Here is a 21358-nt window from a genome sequence, read left to right as displayed (position 1 = left end):
CATTTCACATAAATCATGATACACGTTCACCATCAGTCTGAAGGGCCCCATTTTGTTTTATTTTATTATATATTTTATCTTATATTTCTCACCTTCCTCCCAGAGTCCTACCCCCATTCATCTATCAATGGAATAAATGCTTGATTTCATGTTTTTGGTTTTTTTTTTTCAGTATGAGAATTTTTTCTAAAACAAGAATAATGTTTTATGAAGGTACTTGTAATTATTACTATGCTATCAATATTCTCTTTTCTATTTATTTAGTCAACATGAAGTTTTTAAGATCAGACATGTTGAGTATGAATACCATTGACATGGTTTGGCTCTGTGTCCCCACCCAAATCTCACCTTGAATTGTAACAATCTCCAGGTGTCAAGGGCGGGGCCAGGTGGAGATAATTGAATCATAGGGGCTATTCCCCCTTACTGGTCTCATGATAATGAGTGAGTTCTCACAAGATCTGATGGTTTTATAAGCATCTGGCATTTCCCCTGCTGGTACATTCTCTCTTTGCCTGCCACTATTCACGTAAGATGTGACTTACTCCTCCTTGCCTTATGCCATGATTGTTAGGCCTCTCCAGCCATGTGGAACTGTAAGTCCAATTAAACCTCTTTGTTTTGTAAATTTCCCAGTCTCAGGTATGTTTTTATCAGTAGCATGAAAACAGACTAATACAACGATAGTATGCAATCAACACATTTTGCTTTTATTCATTCCCCTAATAATAAATAGCTATGTTGCCTCCAATTACCTATTTCCACAAAACATGTCCCCGCTTGGAATGGGGGCAAGATTTTTCCAGAATAAAATAACAAATATCACACTGTTAAGTAGTAAGATATAAGCATTTGTAAATCCACCACTGTGTAATTTCCTCCAGAAAGGCTGCACCAGTCTACGTTCCCACAAGCTATAGATGACAAGCATCAATTCTCCATATTCTTATCAACACAGTTTCTTTTCCATTTTGGGACTCCAATAACTGTGAAGTAGTATTTTATTTTATTTTGCATTTATCTGATTACTCATGTGGTTGCACATCTATACACATAATTTTCAGTCATTTTGTGCCATTTATATCCTTTGCCAATTTCCTTACTAATTTTTTCATCTTTTTGGTTACTTGGAAGACATTCTTTGTATAGTTTTAATATTAAACCCTTTGCAAATACCTTCTCCCAATCTGTCGTCCATCTGTTAATACTTTTTGTAATATTCATTGCTGGAAAAATATCCTGAATTTTTATGTTGATAAATCCATTGCAGTTAAATCCATATACATTGTGCTTTTAAGGTTCTGTAATGAATCTCCATAGCCCCATTATTTTTTATGGTTTTACTATTTGCATTTAAATCATTAATCAATCAGGAGTCCTCCTTTGTATATGCTGTGAAATAGAAGACCAGTTTTATTTTTATACTTTGTAAGTCTGTTTTCCCAAAACAATTTATGAACCATTCAACCTTTTGCCATTGGAGATGATACCACTTTCATCTTTATCTAGTTCCCAGATCAAGGGGTCTGCTCTTGAACCCTATTTTGTTACATTAATATTTTCACTCCTTATTTCCTATAATATTATTACTTAGGCTTTGTAATACATTTATGTATCACTAAGAAGATATCCTGTTTCTTTATTGTCAGCTGACTTTTTCACAGATATTTTTGTATCTGTATATTTTGTATATACATATATATGTTCAGTTCCTCAAAGGTACTACTGAATCTTTATTGAAATTACATTGAACTTACACGGTTATTTTGGAATAAAAACTTTTATATTGTTAAAGACATAATAGATCTCCACATTTATTTAGGTCTTTAATTTCATTTATTACAATTTTAAAATTTCTATTATAAAGGTTTGTAGATTTCTTTCCAAGGTTAATTTCTAAACACTTTTAAAATGTTGTTGCTATTGTTTTATATTACATTATTTTTTGTTTTGGCTGGCATTACTTATTTAAATGAATGCTGAAGAATTGAGAAAGTTGACCTCATGTTTAGCAAGCTTGTTCAGTTCTCTTATTAACGCTCATTCTTTGTTAATTCTACTAGGATTTCATGCAGATCATATCTCTGTAATCACAGAGTTTTACTGTTTTATTTTTTCTCAAAATTTTCAAAATCCGTATTTCTTTTACGTGAATTCCAAAGAATTAGCCCTAATTTCAAGTGATTTATTGAAATCCAATAATTAAAATTGGACACTTGTTTTGCTCCTGATTTAAGATAATGTATCTAATCTTCAAATGTGATATTTGATGTATATGCATCAAATATTTATATTTACATTATATTTTGGTATAAAGTTTTAACACATTAAGGAAGTTTCCATTCAATTTTACGAGAATTTAAAAAATACATAATATGGTAGAAATTCAACTTTATAAGTTGTTTGTTTCAATTTTTAAAATAAATAATGAGCTTTATAAAATTCTTATTCAGCATCTATCAAGATATTTGTGTGATTTTTGCTGTTAATGAGTGAATTAGAACATTGAAAACTTTTACAAAGTGAAGATATTCTTCTATTCTTCTATTTATCATAAAGTACTTTTTAATATACTTTTGGATTTAGTAAGCTAAAAATGGTATGCTCACATGGAATTATTTCCATTATGTGTATGACGAAGTCCTAGGAAATGTATGTCAACCACTCCCATAGTCTACAGAAAGCTAGATTCACCCAGCAACACGTGCACACATATGACCTTAGCAGATCACTGGACTCCAGCTGGTAAAAGAGTTAGAGAAGCTGACCTACGTTGCAGATAGAGGAGGTGATTTATTTTAGGAGAAAGTTGTTGGTCTGCTCTAAGTCTCAATTTCCCGACTGGGAAGAAGTTAGGAGAGTTTTAAGCCTAGAAGAAGGGCCTCCTGGAGCCCTGGATATTTAGGAAAACTGTTACCCAGGGTTTGACAAAGGCCTATGAAATAAAGGCAAGAGGCCATGGTAATAACAAGAAAGTACTGTGCAGAGAAAGCACAAGAAGCCCTGGAACCAGCTGGAATTCCCTCATCAGCAGGGGCAACAGCATGCAGGTGGTTCTCATCAACCAGCGAGGGGCTGCCTGAAAATAAAAATTTGCCTAAGAAATGTTAAATCATGCCAAAGGACCAAGCAACCCCAAGAGGCGGCTGGACCACCCATTGTCAAGGGGGCTTAAGGAGAGATTATCACCTGCTTCCTGGGAAGTGTAATCACATTTTCCAATAGACACCTTCAAAGGACTCAAAAAAGTACTTGTGGCCCGGTGCAGTGGCTCACACCTGTAATCCTAGCACTTTGGGAGGCTGAGGTGGGCAGATCATCCGAGGTCAGGAGTTCAAGATGAGCCTGGCCAACATGGCAAAACCTGTCTCACCGAAAAATACAAAATTAGCAGCGCGTGGTGGCAGGCACCTGTAATCCCAGCTACTTGGAAGGCTGAGGCGGGAGAATCGCTTGAACCCAAGAGGAGGAGGTTGCAGTGAGCCGAGATAGCACCACTGCACTCCAGCCTGGGCGACAAGAGTGAGACTCCATCTGAAAAAAAAAAAAAAAAAAAGTATTTGCATCAAAGAATGAGTAAAGTATACACACCTCCAGGGCCAGAGGAAATAAATATAAAGAAGAAAATTTAAATCAATCCCAGGAAAAAAAATTATCTTAACATTTAGGTGTGTCAGCATCCAATTTTTTCTATACATACCTATATGTGTGGGTTTTTTTCATTACTATTAGAGAAAATACATATATTAGATTATATAGAAAGAATACAGAGAGAACATGTAATATATATAATAAACTTGAGTTTATATTCTTTATGAAGTACAGAATGTTGTACATTTTACCCAGAACTCTATCATAGGTGTTTTACTTATTAGTATTTTATCTGAAACCTGTATAACATTTAAATTGACCGAATAAGAGTTGTCAGGTTAAAAGCAGAGTGACCACTTTTTTTTCTCACTACTGCCCTAATTTTGAACTGTTTGTATTTATCCCCAGATGAAATATGAGGCCAATCTGACATTTTTTTCTACTTAGTTATTAAGAACTCTCATTTTTCAAGGATATAAAATTTCTTTTCTGCCTAATATCTGAGCATCAACCTCTCATCCAATTTAAAACTTTTCTCATCGTCTTCTCCCCAGTCTCAAACAACTGGGGACAGCCAAATTCTTACTTCCTCTCCCACAGATTCCTTGGCGACCTTCTGTCGCTGGGATCTCTCACCTGTAGCTCCTATCTGAGAAACAATGCCTTCTCCAAAGCGTTAACACACGCCCGCCCCTTTTTATTGGCAGCCCACCTGATATGGTTTGGCTCTGTGCCCCCACCCAAATATCATCTTGAATTGTACTCCCATAATTCCCGCGTGTTCTGGGAGGCACCTGGTGGGAGATGGACTGTGGGGCGGGTTATCCCATGCTGCTCTCATGGTAGTGAATAAGTCTCGTGAGATCTGCTGGTTTGATAAGGGGAAATCCGTTTCACTTGGCTCTCATTCCTTGTCTCTGCCTGCCGCCAGCCACGTTAAGATGTGACTTGCTCCTCCTTGCCTTCCGCCATGATTGTGAGGCTTCCCCAGCCGTGCGGAAATGTAAGCGCAATTCAACCTCTTCTTTCTTTTGTATAATCGCCTAGTCTTGGGTATGTCTTCATCAGCAGCATGAAAACAAACTAACACACCACCCCACGCTGACTCTTCTATTAGTACAATTTCCCAGGTGGGGGCTATTAGTACAACTTCCCAGCTGGGGGCTATTAGTACAATTTCCCAGGTGGGGACTTTTGATAGCGTCCTGTTCAAAATCAAGACCCTCAAGTCCAGCTCCTTTCTATTTATGTGTTACAGGTCTGGCCCAGGGCGTCTTCGCCCCAGCATCAGTGGGTGGGTTGCAGTGTTCCACTCTGGCCATCTCTCCTCTTGCTCTGCCAGCGATGATAAAACCTTGAGACTTTTTTATATCTGAGTCAGGTGCCAACCCTCTGTCTACAGAAGCACGAAGCATACATATCAAGATTCCTTAGTGCTTTTCCAAAAGCTCTCCTCACATGGCTTCAAAAGAAATGCTCCACTTTCCTAAAACTCTTTGTCCAGGGAAATTCCCATTTTTAAAATGTCTTCTAATGAATTCATTTTTATAGACATAGATCATATATAAAATGCATCTAAGAATTCATTAAAGGTGTACGATGGTCTAGTGGTGCAGAGTTTCAGGACGTGCCTTTTGCAAGTAATTCATGGATGGTCTAAAACTCCATTTGAGAATAAGGTAGCACTTGGCCTCCACAAAACTTTGCCTCTATTTTGGTGCTTCAGCAAAAACTATAAAAACAAATACTTGTTAAGCTCTTTAGATGTGATGTTTAAAGTTGTTCAATACATAAATTCATTAAATGCATCCTTATTTATTTTCTCCATGCCCTTGTACAATGGAGGTTGTCTTTATATGCTTTGTACTCATTCTTTTATATAACAAATGTATATTGCGTATTATGCACCAGTCACTGTACTATGAACTAGAATGGTAGTAGAAGATAAAGCTGAAAGGCCCTATGCTCATGCAGTTTACATTCCAGTAAGGGAGGTTGACTTAAATAAATAAGTAGTTTCCTGTTAGGTAAATACTATGACAAAACTAGATAGAGTGATAGGAGTAAGGACTGTATAAAGTATAGTTAGAAAAGGACAATGCATTGACATTTAAGCTGTTGTTTTTAAAAAGTGACAGAGGCCAGGCAAGGTGGCTCACGCCTGTAACCCCAGCACTTTGGGAGGTGAGGCTGAGGCAGGCAGATCACGAGGTCAGGAGATTGAGACCATCCTGGCTAACCCGGTGAAACCCCATATCTACTAAAAAAAAAAAAACTGAAAAAAATTAGCCGGGCATGGTGGCACCTGCCTGTAGTCCCAGCTACTAGGGAGGCTGAGGCAGGAGAATCGCTTGAACCCAGGAGGCAGAGGTTGCAGGGAGCCGAGATCGCACCACTGCACTCCACCTGGGCAACAGAGCGAAACTCTATCTCAAAAAAAAAAAAAAAAAGTGACAGAATGAGGCACGAATATACTATGGAAAAACATTCTAGACAAAAGAAAAGCTAATGCAAGAGCTCTGCAAAGAGGCATGTTGTCTTGTTCAAGGAACAGAGGACTGTCAATGTACTTTTGAATATAAACGAAAAATCTAGAGATAAAGCTTCTAAGTCACAATCTCCTTTTTCTTATGATCAATTTTCTTGATTGATAAAAGTCACATCTCAATCTGCACCTGGAGGGCAAAATAACAAACACTCTTTTTAGGGCTTTTTTGTTGTTGTCTGCCAGCATTTATTTAATGAAATTTTGCTAGAAATAGGCAAGACTGCCACCTTCTCAATTGTCCATCTCTAGAAACCCTGAAACAATTATAATGCATCCAAAGAAAAATAATTATGTAAGTTACCAGGTTTAAGGATTAAATTTTCTAGACTCTTGCCCATTGAGGTAGGAGGCGGTACTCGACTCTGGAGCAGGGACGTGGAAACTGGACCAGATTGAGGACTAGTTAAAAGGTCCAGGGCATCTGGGGCAAAAGCAACATTACATAAGATATGCCTACCAGTGTGCTACATCAGTTTACCATTGCCATGGCAACACCTGGACGTTACCACCCCTTTCCATGGCAATGACCCAAGACCTGGAAGTTACCATCCTTTTCCTAGAAATTTCTGCATCATCCCGCCTTAATTTGCATGTAGTTAAAAGTGGGTATAAATATGACTACAGAACTGGCTCTCGGCCACTACTCTGAGTTCACTGTCTATGGGGTGGCCCTGCTCCACAAGGAGAAGTACCTCTGCCACTGCTGTACGCTGCCGCTTCAATAAAAGTTGCTGTCTAACACCACTGTCTCCCCCTTGAATTCTTTCCTGGGTGAAGCCAATAACCCTGGTGGGCTAAACCCCAATTTGGGGGGTCGCCTGCCCTGCATCACTGTCAAGTTACTCAAATGCAAATGACTGTATTTAAGTAAGAGATTAAACCATAGACTTTAGATTGATTATTAGCATTTTAATTTTCTCTAGGTGTGTGTGTGTGTAAACTTCATTCAATATTTATAGTGTCTCATTTTAATAAACAGTTTCTTAAAATATAATTTTTTAAGGTTATAAATAATTTTTGCCCTGCATGAGCTCATAGTCACTTGGGGAGAAGAGAAAACAAATTGCAGATCATCGAGTTGCAGAGAGGCTGTGCTAAAAGTGTGGAGAAGATGCCATTGGTGTAATGTGGTAGTCTTAAAGATAGTACCAAATTCTTTTACCTTCCTCCCATGAAGAGGTTCCATTTCCGTCCCCTCTTTTCGAATTTGAGCAGGCTTGTGACTGTTTTGACCTGTAGATAACAGAAGAAGTGATGCTATGTGACTTCCAAGGCAAGATCCTTAGAGGCATAAGGTTTCTATCTGGCTTTCTGGAATCTCTACTATCTGGATGTTCCCTCTCAGAACACAGGCCCTGGGAGCCAGCAGCTGTACTGTGAGAATGCCACGCCTCCTGGGAAGAGGACATGTAAGTGCTCTGATGACAGTCCCCGCTGAGCCTGCCAGTCACCCCAGCCCAAGAACCCAACTCGCAGATGGAGAAACCTGCAGATGACTCACAAGTGTGAGTCACCTCCAGCCAGTCAAGGCTTTCCAGGGTAGGCCCTGACATGGAGCCGAGAAAACCATGCCTGCAATGTGCCTTTATTTCTGATCCACGGAAAGTCTAAGCATAATAAAATGATTGACATTTTGTCACTAAGTTTGGGGTGGTTTGTCATGTCGCAATAGGTAAATGGAATAAAACAGATAGTGATCATATATTTCAGAATTTTCAGATGGCCTTTATTTCAAATATTCAGTAACTTTAATCCTTCAAGATCCTTTAGATGATCAGATATTGGCCTAAAGCTTTCTTCTGATAAGAGCAGTCCTTAGACCACTTTTTCTGGCTGGGCAAGTTGAGGAAGGCTTCAAAGAGGAGGTAATGTTTGTCAATATTATTGAAAAATTGCCAGATCCATTTCATGCATTCATGAAATAAACACCACTATTCGAGGCCAATACCTAGAAGCCTTTAATGCTTTGAAAAGCACCTAAAAATCATTTCTCAATTGCATATTATTTGATCTTCAGTTTTGTCATCTGCCTGCACTTGGTACAAATTCTGTGTCATTCTAGAGGTAATTTTGCAAGGCAAGCCAGTCAGTATTGTGACAGCAGATGATGGAAAAAGGAATGCTGCCTTCTTTTGTCCCTACAAAGAGTAAGAGGGAAGGGGAGGTGGGGGGGCACATGCAAGGATTCTATTGCTCTTTCATCTTTCTGCTATCATTGTCTGTGTCAGCTCTTCAATGTAGGGGGACCATTTAGTCTTTGCATCTACAAAAAACAGGCCATTTTTTTCTTTTTGCTAACCTAATTTTTAAAAATCATTTAATTGGGCCCAGAGACTGTGCAATGGAAGGATATGGAGTTTGGGAAAAATAAAACCGATGAGTGAACCAGGACATTTTGTGTTCTTTAAGCTTTTAGGAGGACAAGTGCTGAGGACACTGTAACATTATTATTATGACTGATTAGCCGCCAACAGCATGATTTCAGAAAGAAAAGGAAGGAAAAAAGCCAGTTATCATTACACACAAGCAGCTTACTGTCAGTCCTTGAAAATAAAAATTTGAGATAGAAGACAATGAATGCTATATTCAGGCATCATTAGTCTATTCTCTTTATGTAGATTTCATATTAATCTGTTTATTATAAATATGTTTCACATGTCACTTTTCTTCTATTTCCACTTTATTTTTTCTCTACTCCCACATTTCTCAGCACCAAACTCTTAGCTACTATCTTTTCTGGCAAATTCAAATCCCAGAAGGTATCTCCTGCCACAGTATCACAACTAATTTTCTCCTTTCAATTAAAGGTCACAGTTTGTTTGAAAGAGCAAAAAGAACTGCAAGAAGCATATTGACATTGTGTAAATGAGAGCTGAACATCAAGGAGTATACAGTTAATGAACAAAAGATCATTGCTTAGTGTCTAACTGCAGCATTAAGGCTTGGTATTGAATTCACTGAAAAGGTGATGTGACAGAGGACAAACAGGGGACCAGGTGAGGGGCTTCATCTTGTTCAGTGGGGGGTCCAACCTCCTCTGTTACTTCCTATGTATTGTTTTATTCTCAGAACTTAAATGTCTATTTGAGGGGGAAAATGCATTCTTCTGTCTTGTGCAGACATATATAATACAGTGTTTATGACATGTGTACCGGTTTATATTATTCAATACAATAACTTGCATTTTTATCCAGTGGGCTAAGAAAAACTTATTTAAGGAGAAAAGGCCATTCTGAAGCACATTTTAAGTGTTAGGGCTATTGATTCGAAGACTACATGTTGTAAGTGTGCAAATATTAAAGGTGAATATAACTATATTTTATGATTTAATTGCTAATAAGAAAGCAGAATGATAAACATCTAAAAGGAAATGTGTCAAAACTGAATTGCTGGAATATATTTTTATCTTAAAGAAAAATTACTGAAGATACTTGTTAAAGATGATAAGGAAGACTTAATTCAAAATGGGCTACTACAATGGGGGATTGTAGCAGGTGAGAGACACTGGGCTTAATTCCGGATACAATAAGAAAAAAGGATTTATAGCAAAGGAGCAGGATCAGGGGCTGGTGGATGGACAATTACTAGGAGGTATGGTAATTATTTATTCAGCTGACCTAAGGAGTTTTGCTGAAGACAGGCCAGGTGATAAAATTCAGAGAGTAGTCAGACCAAGAACTGGGGATGGAGGGGTGCTTTTATAAATTGACTCAGCACGATTCTTGCTAAAGCTGGACAATGCAGAGATAAACACAGAAGCCCAAAAGTCAGGGCCTAATTGAGAGGAGTTCAGAGGAGCCTGAAAAGAGCTTGGTCAAGGAGAGAATCATTGTCACATAACGATGTTTGTAGTTAGATACATACTTTGCAGTTAGTTATGCTATGTTGATAGAGTTCCGTGTGAGTGTGTGTGTATGTGTGCATGTGTAGGTGTGTGTTTGTGTTTTCCATAAAGAGGACATAAATGTATTTTACACTGTAAATTTCAGTGTGTATCTTTTCAATGGAATGTCAATTCAGTGTTTGCTAATAGCTCACAGATTTATGTTTGTGAAAAAAGAAATACTGGTTGTTAAAAAAGGAAGTTGTTATATTGTTTTCTGAGATGAAACAGTTACAAGGTACATAGACGTCTTACCTTTAATGCAAACTTTATGTTTTAATCCTTCATAAGATTTGACTGTCAGCTGCCAGGTATACATCATTACCAGCACTGTAGTAATCAATTTAAAAATATTTTAGTGTTAGGAGAGATTAATCACTTGTTTAGGTTTTATAATTTAAAGACCCCTAGTTGTATGCTTTAATAGCCACTCATGTAAAATTTAAAAAATACTATTTCTACTGATCCAGTACTGAAGATGCTAATAGATGAATAATGTGTATAAAAGTGCACATTTTAGAAAAAGCGAACATTTCAAAAAGGTTAAAAGAACAATTTTGTTATATCATCTTGCAATGTTCATTTAATTTCTATGGATCATTTTCCTTACCCATAAAAATTAAGGTTTAAATTAATATGCCTTTATCTTTATGGTGCTATTGCTAAAAGTCAATTGCTCACATAAATATTCTTTGTCTAACAATTAGAGACAATCTGTTTAGTAACTAACAAGTTCAATCTTTTGATTAACAAATTAACTTTTTTGAAAATATAGAAATAGAGGTAATATACAAATATGTGACATAAGCTTTATCCTAAAAATCTTTAGCATTTACCTCAAGTGGCAAATCTAACACACGTGAAAGGATTCCAGACAACATAAAATTAGAACAAATGTGTATTATATGAGATACAAAAGCTGAGAAAGCTCACAGGCAAAAGAGATCAAGGAGTTTTTGTGGATAAAGCTCTCCCATCTGACAATTCAGGATATTTAATGCTTTCTGTTAACTATCTCATTGTAAATGTATACCTAAACTCTTACTGTAAAGATGTAACTACATTTAGAAATGAAAGTAAGGGAAGTTCATCCTTTTTTCATTTTAAGAAGTGTTCATTGATAAAAATTAAACAATTTCCTTTGAAAAATGTGATTTCACTTACTTTTTCTAATGTGCAATTTGCAATTGTAGAGAATTAGTAATAAATGAAACATTCACAAGTTTTGGTGGCACAAAGATCAAAGAGAATAAGGCAAATCTTATTTGTTAGATTTTCACACTCAAATTTAGAAAGTAAATTATTCTAGAGGTAGGGGTTATCCCTGAAAGGACAAAAAAGATTTCAAAGTCTGAGTAATGCACACTCGTTGAAGAGTGATAAAAGGTTCTTGTGTTTGTTTGTCTTGAGATGGAGTCTCACTCTGTCACTCAGGCTGGAGAGCAGTGGCATAATTATTGCAGCCTTCACCATCTGGGTTCAAGTGATTCTCCCACCTCAGCCTCCCAAGTAGTAGAGACGGGGTTTCACCATGTTAGCCAGCCTGGTCTCAAACTCCTGGCCTCAAGTGATCCTCCTGCCTTGGCCTCCCAAAGTGCTGGGATTACAGGCGTGAGCCTGGCCAATACAAGGTTCTTTACACAGAGTTCACATTTTTAATATGGGCCAGCAGTTCCATAATGTGGCCCTTAAAATTTTAAGGCAAGAAAATTCAGATAATAATTCATTATGTGATCACTGACAGCAATAACTCAAAATACAGTGTTTAACTTACACAATAATAATAATGGAACTGTAAGCATCTGAGAGCCTAGCAGGATGAGAGTAGATGGAAAACGTATCAGAGAGGACTTTCTACCAATCTTCAAAATTAATCCAGCTGAGATCTTACAATGGAGAAGATAACTTGGGGCAAACAAGGAAAATTATATGGAAAAGATATATGGATCTGTATTAGTGGGGACTAGATAGATAAAATGTGTAATAGCTGGAAAGAAAACAAGAGGACTTTTCATGGATGATCACCAAGTGACTTTCCAATGTTGAACATATAGGACACAATTAATAAATAAATATTCCCTAGCAAATTCCTACATTCTAACATGAAGAACATATCCTAGAGGAACAGAGTGCATGGAATATAAATATGAAACAGGCTCTGAAAACAAAGTGGAAAAATGCTAGTTATATACCAAATGGGAGGAAAGTTCAATTTTAAAATAGCCAGTTAATAAAATATGAATAATACTTAACATTTACAGATATATCTTAAAGAAAAAAAATTTTAGGAGTTAGATGCATTCATAAAATCAACAGGATACTATAAAATGTTCACATTTTTCCAATGCCTTTTAAAAAGGAATGTAAGAGGCCACATGCAGTAGCTGACGCCTGTCATCCCAACACTTTGGGAGGTCAAGGCAGGCAGATCACTTGAGGTCAGGAGTTCAAGACCACCCTAGCCAACATGGTGAAACCCCGTCTGTACCGCAAATACAAAAATTAGCCAGAGTGGTGGCACATGTCTGTAATCCCAGCTACTCGGGAGGCTGAGGCAGTAGGATCACCTGAAACTGGGAGGCGGAGGTTGCAGTGAGTCAAGATCACGCCACTGCACTCCAGCCTGGGTGACAGAGTAAGACTCTGTCTCAAAAAATGCAAAACAAAACAACAAAAACACGAGGAGCATAAGAAAATATATATTGTACAAAACTGTACATCAAACTATACTTTCGTTGTCATTTCCCAGCATCATCTCAGTAATAATAGTTGGATCACTTTAGCAGTCATGGGTAAATAAGAATTAAAATTGGAAAAGATAAATCCAGTAAACTATTTATGACCCTTCATAAACCGTGAGGCACTAACAAATTTAGATAAATGAGGGAGGAAAATGATCACACAAATTCAATAAATTATTTAACTGATAGCATAATTGAAATGAATATTTTGCTGTGAGAATAAATGTTTATTACACAAGAAAAGCATGTTAAAGAAAAAGACGAAACTGAGTAAACTTCCAAAACAAATAAAAAATTCTTCTGTATTAATAAAATGGGGTTTTTGTTTTGCTTTTGCAGACTTAGTAAATGTGACAGAGGAAATGACTGGATTTCAGGAATTAATTATGTTTGGCCACTTAATGCAATGGAACCAACACTGGAAGTGAATAGTTAATATCACTGTTCTTACTAATTCATTCACAAGAAAGGACAGAAAAGCAAAATATCAAAGGAGCACTGGGAATGACTCTACTAATAGCACAGACCCTTTGGGCAAAAAGAGACTCAGAAGTGTACTTTACTCAAAAAGACCATTAGACTGTAACTTTATTAACTTACAATATAGGACATGGCAATGGGTACCAGGAGGGATTCTCTGAACCCAGAGCAACAAGAGTACATTCTCCGAGCAGAAGACAGGTGGTTTGCTATCCATTACCCAACTGCTTTATCTCCAAAGGGAAAAAAAAATAATAACCTCTATGGTCTTCTGTGTTCACATTAAAATAAAGCATACATAGACCTCAAATTTACTACACTTCCCAAAGAACCATGGATATGTATTTCTTTCATATTTAAATTTCACCAGATGTAAATAATACAAAACACATTTTTAAAAATAATAATTTTTTAATATAAAACCAGTCATATTGTGGAATTCATATTCTATCTTGTATGAATACACCCTTTAGTGAAAATTTCTTAAAAGATGTCAATTTGAGTACATTTTCTATAAATTTAATGTATCATCATATACTATAAATGATATAGAACTGTAGTAAAAGTCATTTGTAATGGCACTAGAGAAAAGAACTAGAAATCATATCGCAAAGTTAATTTAACTTGCTTTATTTTAAGAAACATTATTTAAGCCAGAAGAAAATTCACTAGAAACATCAGAAAAATCATTGGTTACATTCTTCATAAAATAGTAATACATTTTCTTTGCAAAAGAAAATGTTTGGACCTATTAAATTTAGACAATAGAACAAAGCTTGATCTCAAAGTAAATCAAAGTATAGTAGTAAATATGCCTAATATACGGGTCTGCTAACAATGTATGGTCATTAAAATGTATACTTGGCTAAAAGAAGTAATTTGTTCCAATTATTAAAAGAAAAGAACTAGAAATCATATCGCAAAGTTAATTTAACTTGCTTTATTTTAAGAAACATTATTTAAGCCAGAAGAAAATTCACTAGAAACATCAGAAAAATCATTGGTTACATTCTTCATAAAATAGTAATACATTTTCTTTGCAAAAGAAAATGTTTGGACCTATTAAATTTAGACAATAGAACAAAGCTTGATCTCAAAGTAAATCAAAGTATAGTAGTAAATATGCCTAATATACGGGTCTGCTAACAATGTATGGTCATTAAAATGTATACTTGGCTAAAAGAAGTAATTTGTTCCAATTATTAAAAAAAGTTAAAATTTTTACTGTCTGAAAAGGATAACATTACTGCTAGTGATTACTACATCTTGAAATTTTCTGGAATAGACATATAAAGTAGATCTGAATACATGAATTGGTAGGGATGAGGGGGTGCTGTTGCCAGAATAGGTTTATTATGCTGTTACTTATACCCTAAGATATTGCAAATAATTGTAGATTTTTTTAAGAATAATTAGAAAATTACTCTTTAATATTTTTTCAAACAATTCACTTCGCTTTGTAAGACAAGGAATATCTTCAGGGAAATTTTCAAGTAAGAATTAAGCGTGGAGACAGATTGCCTCAAAACATTTGCCTGTACTTGCAAATGAGGCATCAATGCAGAGCCTCTGTTAACATTTTCATTTTAATTACTAGCTAAATTGCACTTATTTGTAATTATGAAAATCAGCACTCTGAAAGTTATTTTTAAAGATTGTACTGTACAGAGAAATCATTATTGTTGCATAACTAAAACCTTCATCTCATATGCAACACCGAGGATTTGGGAATTGGGTTTTGTGACTTTTCTCCTCATTTGGTACACACAGACATTTACACAATTCAAAAATTAAATAATCTACTTTATCTGTATTTCAGTTTTAACAGTTACATACCAGACACAAGGAACTGAGTCAATTACCTGAATGTAACTAAATATTTTCTCATTTAATATCACACAGGGTAAGTTATAAAAATTTAGTACTCAATTTTAATTGTTTATTTGGATATTTACTGTCCACATGGATAAGATTATATGTGAATTTGTTGGGATTTTACTGGGCTTAATACCTGGATGATGTAATAATATGTATAACAAAGCCCCGAGACACGTGTTTACCTTTGCAACAAGCCTTCACATGTACCCCCAAACCTAAAATTTAAACAAATTAAAAACTACCCGAATATCTTACATTATGAGTAAAGCATCGAAAAAGAGTATCTTATTGATATTTGAGTTTTCTTGGAATTAAAATGTAAATGGCATTCCAGGCAATTTTTGAGAGGCGGAATTTTATTTTTCATCCACATCTTAATTTTTTGAACCTCACCAATTGGTATCTTACTGTAACATTTGTTAAGAGGCTGGGATTATGCAAAAGTGTTATGTATATTTGTGTTTTATGCAGCAGTTAAAAATATGCACATATTTTACACACATACGCCTGATTTGTTTTGAGGTTTTGGCTCTAAAATGCAGAGATGACTGATATTCTAAGACGCTGAATATATTTTATTTAAAATACAGCACTAAACTTTCAAGTAAACAATAAGATATACCTTACAATTTGAGAGACAACTACATTTTATTTTCCTTACACAGAATGCTATAAGCAATGATTTTTGCCAAATGCTATTTGAACATAGCAACATTTACAAAAAAATAAAACTAGTATTGAGAAATTTGTTTCACTCTTTTTAAATTATATCAATGAAATTCAAGCATCTATACTTGAAAGGAAAAAAATCTACAAATTCAAACGTATACGCATTCAGAACATGCATTTCGTTATAGTAAATGGACTTTTTAATGATCCATTCAGTGAGGAAAATTTGTTTCCCAGCAGGAATTCCATAGATTTCAAAACTCTCTGAATGCACAATAATAAAATTACTCAAGCTCAGGTATTGCCTTTTTTATTATTTTTTGCATCTGCCATTCTTCCGTGAAACCACATTCATTTATTCTGTCACCTAATTATCATCATGGCAAGTTATGACAAACCAAATAACTTGGGAAGGGAATCAAAGACAACATGTTTGTACACAGAAGTAATCTTATCTGTTTGCCTTCTTCTCCAGACACATCTCAGCCATTTTATTAACTCATTCTCTGAAAATCAGACGAAAGTCCAGTTGCATTGATCTGAATCACTCTGAATAAAATCTGCATTTTATGGAAAACTCAGGAATGCGAATATCGAGTATGCCTATAGAACAGACTCTCCAAATCGGGAGATTTTTGAAACTTTATTTTTTATATATATATATATATATATATATAAAATATATAATATATATATATAAAATATATATAATATATATATATAAAATATATAATATATATATATAAAATATATATAATATATATATAAAAAATATATATAATATATATATAAATATATATATATATAAAATATATATAAAATATATATAAAATATATAATATATATAAAATATATATATAATATATATAAAATATATATATAATATATAATATATAAAATATATATAATATATAATGTATAAAATATATAATATATAATATATATTATGTATATAATATATATTATATATAAAATATATAATATATAATATATATTATGTATATAAAATATATAATATATAATATAATGTATATAATATATATTATATATAAAATATATAATGTATATAATATATATTATATATAAAATATATATTTATAATATATATAAGGAAGAACACACAACCCAATCTGAAGCGGGGCAGGGAGGGCTTGTCACAGAGGCTGGCACCTCCACTGTCCTTGGTGGCTAAGATGAAGTAAGGTAGTCTGAGAAGATGAAAAGTTTTGTTATTGTTGTTCATTTGTTCTGAGGTAACAGCAACTGCATGAACAGAAAGATGACAGGCCTACAACACACTCCATACGACTGGCTCAGAATTTGGTGATTTCCATTCATCAAGGCAACAGATGCTTATTTTAATAATTTAGTGGTTTCTATAAGTCTGTCTGTATTCTTCATTTCTATATGTATAAATTTATAAAGCAAAAACAAAACTTACCAACATCAATTGATGTTAGTGTTTCTGTGTATTTCTGTTCATCGTTTTTTCAAGGTAGCTACATAAATTTTATTAAATTGGAGTCATTGAATATGTAGTTTGATACCCGGTTTTCAACTTAATATTGCAAACATTTTCACATGCCATTAAATATTTTACGTTATCTTTAAAAATTGTTTATTAGCAACTACAAAATATGCCATCATCAAAATGTACCAAAGTATATTTAATCGTGACCTTCGTTTTGGCATTTAGTGATTTATAGTTTTTTTAAGAACTATGAAAAATTAATATACACACGTATAATATCTGTGATTATCTTTTAGCATAGATTTTGAGAACTAGGATTATGGGGGAAAAATACATTTTTAGAGATTTTCGTATGCATTTTCAAACTGCTTTCCAGGAAGAATACATTCTTACCAATAGTATATGAGAGGTTTCATTGTCTAAGTATCTCTTATCATACCTATATCTTTATCAGCTGGATAACTATTTTATCTTGGTCTAACTTTGCATTTTGAATATCAAAATAAACATGAAGGTTTTTGTTCACATTATATGTAGTAATAATTCTTATTAAGCCACTGTGACAGCATGAGCTCATGGTTAACATTAAAACTTAGAAAAAATCTGATACTTAAAACTGTGTTTTTTAAAATGAGAGAACTTTAAAAGGATAGCTTTTCTCGGTAACTGAGATTTTTTTAATCACTCCTTATCAAATGGCTGGCCATGTGCTCTATTAATAAAGAAATATATAGCAGAAGTAAAACTGAAGTTATGGAATATCAAATTCACCTTTACTCCTTGATTTTCTCATTCACACTTTTTTCATTATACTACAAATCGAGATTACATAATATTGAGCTTCCTTTAGAATTCAGAATATTTCTGTACATCTTGTCATGCTTCAGCACAACCTAAAATGGGACAAGTTCTCTTGGCAGATATTTTATCAAGTCCAAAAGAAGAACTCTGAATAAAGTCTCAAACCACAGGGTTAATCTCCTTGACCAACCAGTAACCAACAGTATTTCCAACTAAGATTACAACTATGCAGTAGATTCAGAAATGGCATCAACAATGTTTAATGTCAAAATGCAGTCAAAGCCAACATTTGCTATAACTGAGAAAACCATTATATAGGTGCCTTTGTTTGCTGTAGATATGAACAACGTTAATTTACTTTGAAGAGATTCTTAGGGAGGCTGCAGAACTCTGGAGTTCTAGAGAATACAAATATCTGAATTAATGTTTGAAGATTCTATAAAACATGTACATAAAATTGAAGATTCTATAAAATAAATATACATATATGTGAAGATTCTATAAAACAAATATACATATACATGAAGATTCCACAAAACATGTATACCACCATTTGAATCTTATACTCCTGAGGATAATTAAATTTAGCTTCTGCAAGAGACAGACTTCAAAGTTTCCATGGCTTAAAACAACACAGATGTATTTCTTGTGCATCTGAAATCTGATACAAATCCTGTTTCATGTTGCTACTCTGCCATCAGGAACACATGCCCCCCAAGTCACAGGAGAAGAGAGTGACGGTGGAGACACACCTGCTGGCTTCTACTTCTGCTGGAAGTGACGTCATTTGTGTTCATAGTTCATTAATCAGAACAAGATGGAAGGCTAGAGAATGCAGAGAAATAGAAGGAAACATTGGTTTCTGCCATGTATCTCAACTAAAGCCTATGCAATTTAAAAATTTGTAATATGTAGAAGAATTAAGAGAGATCTCTGCCACAAAATGCTTACTAGATGAGTCCTCAATCTTATATTTGAGATTTTGTGAAACATAAAAAGTTTAAGACATAATTCCTACCCATGAAAATCCTAAAATGTATAATATAGTTAAGGAGTCAATACAAAATGTTTCAAGATTTAAGAATGATTTTTTTTTTGCAGCATAGAAACAGAAATATTTACTATTAAAGAAGGAGCTCCATGAATAATTACAGTGGGCTTCATAAAAAAGTTGTGCGAGTTAGTCTCTCAAGGACAGAATGGTGAGATTGACATAGGAGTGGGGAAAAGAGAGTATATTAGAGGCAAGATGATGGGCTCCAGGGAAAGCAAAGGCGAGAAGGGCTATGACAGCTTCAGAGAACCTTAATAGGCCTAATTAGATAGAGAGTACATTTTGAGAAATCATGGGAAATAAATACATGGAGCAGAGAATCTTGTAAACCACACAGCAGAACTTAGAATTGATACAGTAGAAAACTGGGAAACATTTGAAGTTCTTGAGCAAAAGCCTGAGATTTCTTGTTTAAGAATTATACTGCACTTATCTCCACGAGGACATTAAGTGGCCTACACAGTACAATATGACGCAAAATTAGGCATCAGGGAATAAAACCAAGCATTGTCTCCTTGACGAATTTAATGGACTTAATGAATTTAATGAAACAGAAGGAAGAGATGGTGGGCTACACACTACTTGAAACAGCTGGATGCTGATTACTTGGCTGTGCCGAATTTCACTCTTCATTTTCTTACTTAAAACAAAAAGGAAAATAGGTTAAATAATTTTCACTGGTTGGGCCAAAAAAAAAGTCCACAAAACCCTCACTCACATAGGTCACGATAGGAGCAGTGTTTGAGGAAGATTTGACTGGCATCAGTCTGAAAGGTGAGTTGGAACAACTGGCAGGAGAGGTGGAGAGAGCACAGACATAGTGAGGGCTCCTGCACCACAGTGGCCAACAAACACCCAAAACACTAAAGTAGTAGGGTGGCGGTGGTGATGAACCCACTGTGGTAGGAACTGTCTTTTGTGAGTGTCTCATTGAAGTCCTTAAATATTCTCTGAGAAATAAGGGTTACTAAAGGAAGTCGAAGGTGTTCTAGAGTCTTCACAAAGAAAGACATCACTGCAACCAAAACCTGAAGCCATTTCCTAAGCATGCCAAATGTAGAGTCCCTTTACATTCTGTCAGTGAGCATAACAAGAATGTTGCTAAAGCTTCACACATGCTAACAATGATTATTTAGACAAGATAAGGAGATCACATACATTAATAACTTACCATACCCAAACTTCATTCAGAAAGTCTCACAATCTTAAAGCCCTAAGAAATGTTTAGAGATCATTCATAGAGCCTTCTACTCACACAATGTCACATCTAAATCATTATAATGACTTCTATTTTAAAGTCTTTTAGAACAGAAGATGACATACTCTCTAATTGATAGGTGGCTATAGACACTGTAAAATATATCTATTTGCAGATTGCTATTTTTATAGAGAAAGATAAGTAAAACTATACTGCCAATAAGACAGAACAAAGAAACCGATACAAAAAGTTTAAAAATACAATAACAACTTTCTTTATTAAAATTTTACAATTAAGTGAAGCAAATGAAGGTAAAATCGTCCATTTTTTAACACTCCCTTCAAGCTTACTATGCTCCTTTTTCAAATGCCTACAACATGGTTATGTGTGTTCTTGTGTGGCCACCAAAAAAGTTGTTTTACAGAAGCATGCTATCAACAAATACACATGATTTTATTGATTGGGAATAATAACAGTTGGCTTTATTTCATTTAATGCCATCTCCCAGGTAATATATGGAAAGTCAAATTTCAAAATCTCTTCAACTAAGAAAATATGAACAACTAATTAATTACAATGAAATATCATGACAGCGAATTATCACTCTGCTATTTTCACTACTTTTCATTATTTCTATATATTAATTAATCAATGTTGTTCATTCAGTTATTTATTGATTTTTTTCATCATAATATAGATTATACCGTTTTCTTCCTTGGATTAACATGTAATAGTCCTTAGAGACACTGGATGCTAAACTATGGATCTCAGAAAGTATTAAATATATTATTATGTATTTAATAATTGTTTGGGACTACTTTGAAAGAGATGGTATACTAACCAGGTCATTCTAACATCTATAGGAAGTGCTACATCAATGCAGAATGGTTTTATAACCTTGCCAAGGTCATGAAATACCACTTTACAATGAAAATAAAGTAAGTCCAATGAAATATGAAAATTATGACTGAAAGCCATGTTTTCTTTCAATCAAATAATAAGATCTCAAATTCTTTTGAGAATCTTCAAACAATGGACTGACTG

The 21358-nt window shown here is 34.5% G+C and overlaps 1 protein-coding gene across 4 annotated transcripts in view; it reads right to left on the bottom strand.

The window, feature by feature from the left end:
• LOC134736532 (uncharacterized protein C9orf85-like) overlaps positions 1-21358 on the bottom strand; it is a 257286-nt gene that overhangs the window by 92735 nt on the left and 143193 nt on the right. The window contains exons 3-5 of one of the 4 annotated variants that reach the window (XM_063638458.1): positions 10278-10352; positions 7302-7372; positions 5201-5323 (exon numbers count right to left, since the gene is read on the bottom strand). In XM_063638458.1, coding sequence (XP_063494528.1) covers positions 5237-5323; positions 7302-7372; positions 10278-10352 — 233 coding nt within the window. In that variant the 3' untranslated portion in view covers positions 5201-5236. Of the gene's footprint in view, positions 1-5200; positions 5324-7072; positions 7373-10277; positions 10353-21358 lie in introns of those variants that run through there. The other 3 variants (XM_063638457.1, XM_063638461.1, XM_063638459.1) reach the window with 3 other exon arrangements.

This window comes from Symphalangus syndactylus, chromosome 4 (genome assembly GCF_028878055.3).
Source record: "Symphalangus syndactylus isolate Jambi chromosome 4, NHGRI_mSymSyn1-v2.1_pri, whole genome shotgun sequence".
In the NCBI taxonomy this organism is placed as follows: domain Eukaryota; kingdom Metazoa; phylum Chordata; class Mammalia; order Primates; family Hylobatidae; genus Symphalangus; species Symphalangus syndactylus.
Note: the sequence above shows the minus strand (reverse complement) of the source record. Positions and strands in the feature narration are given on the sequence as shown.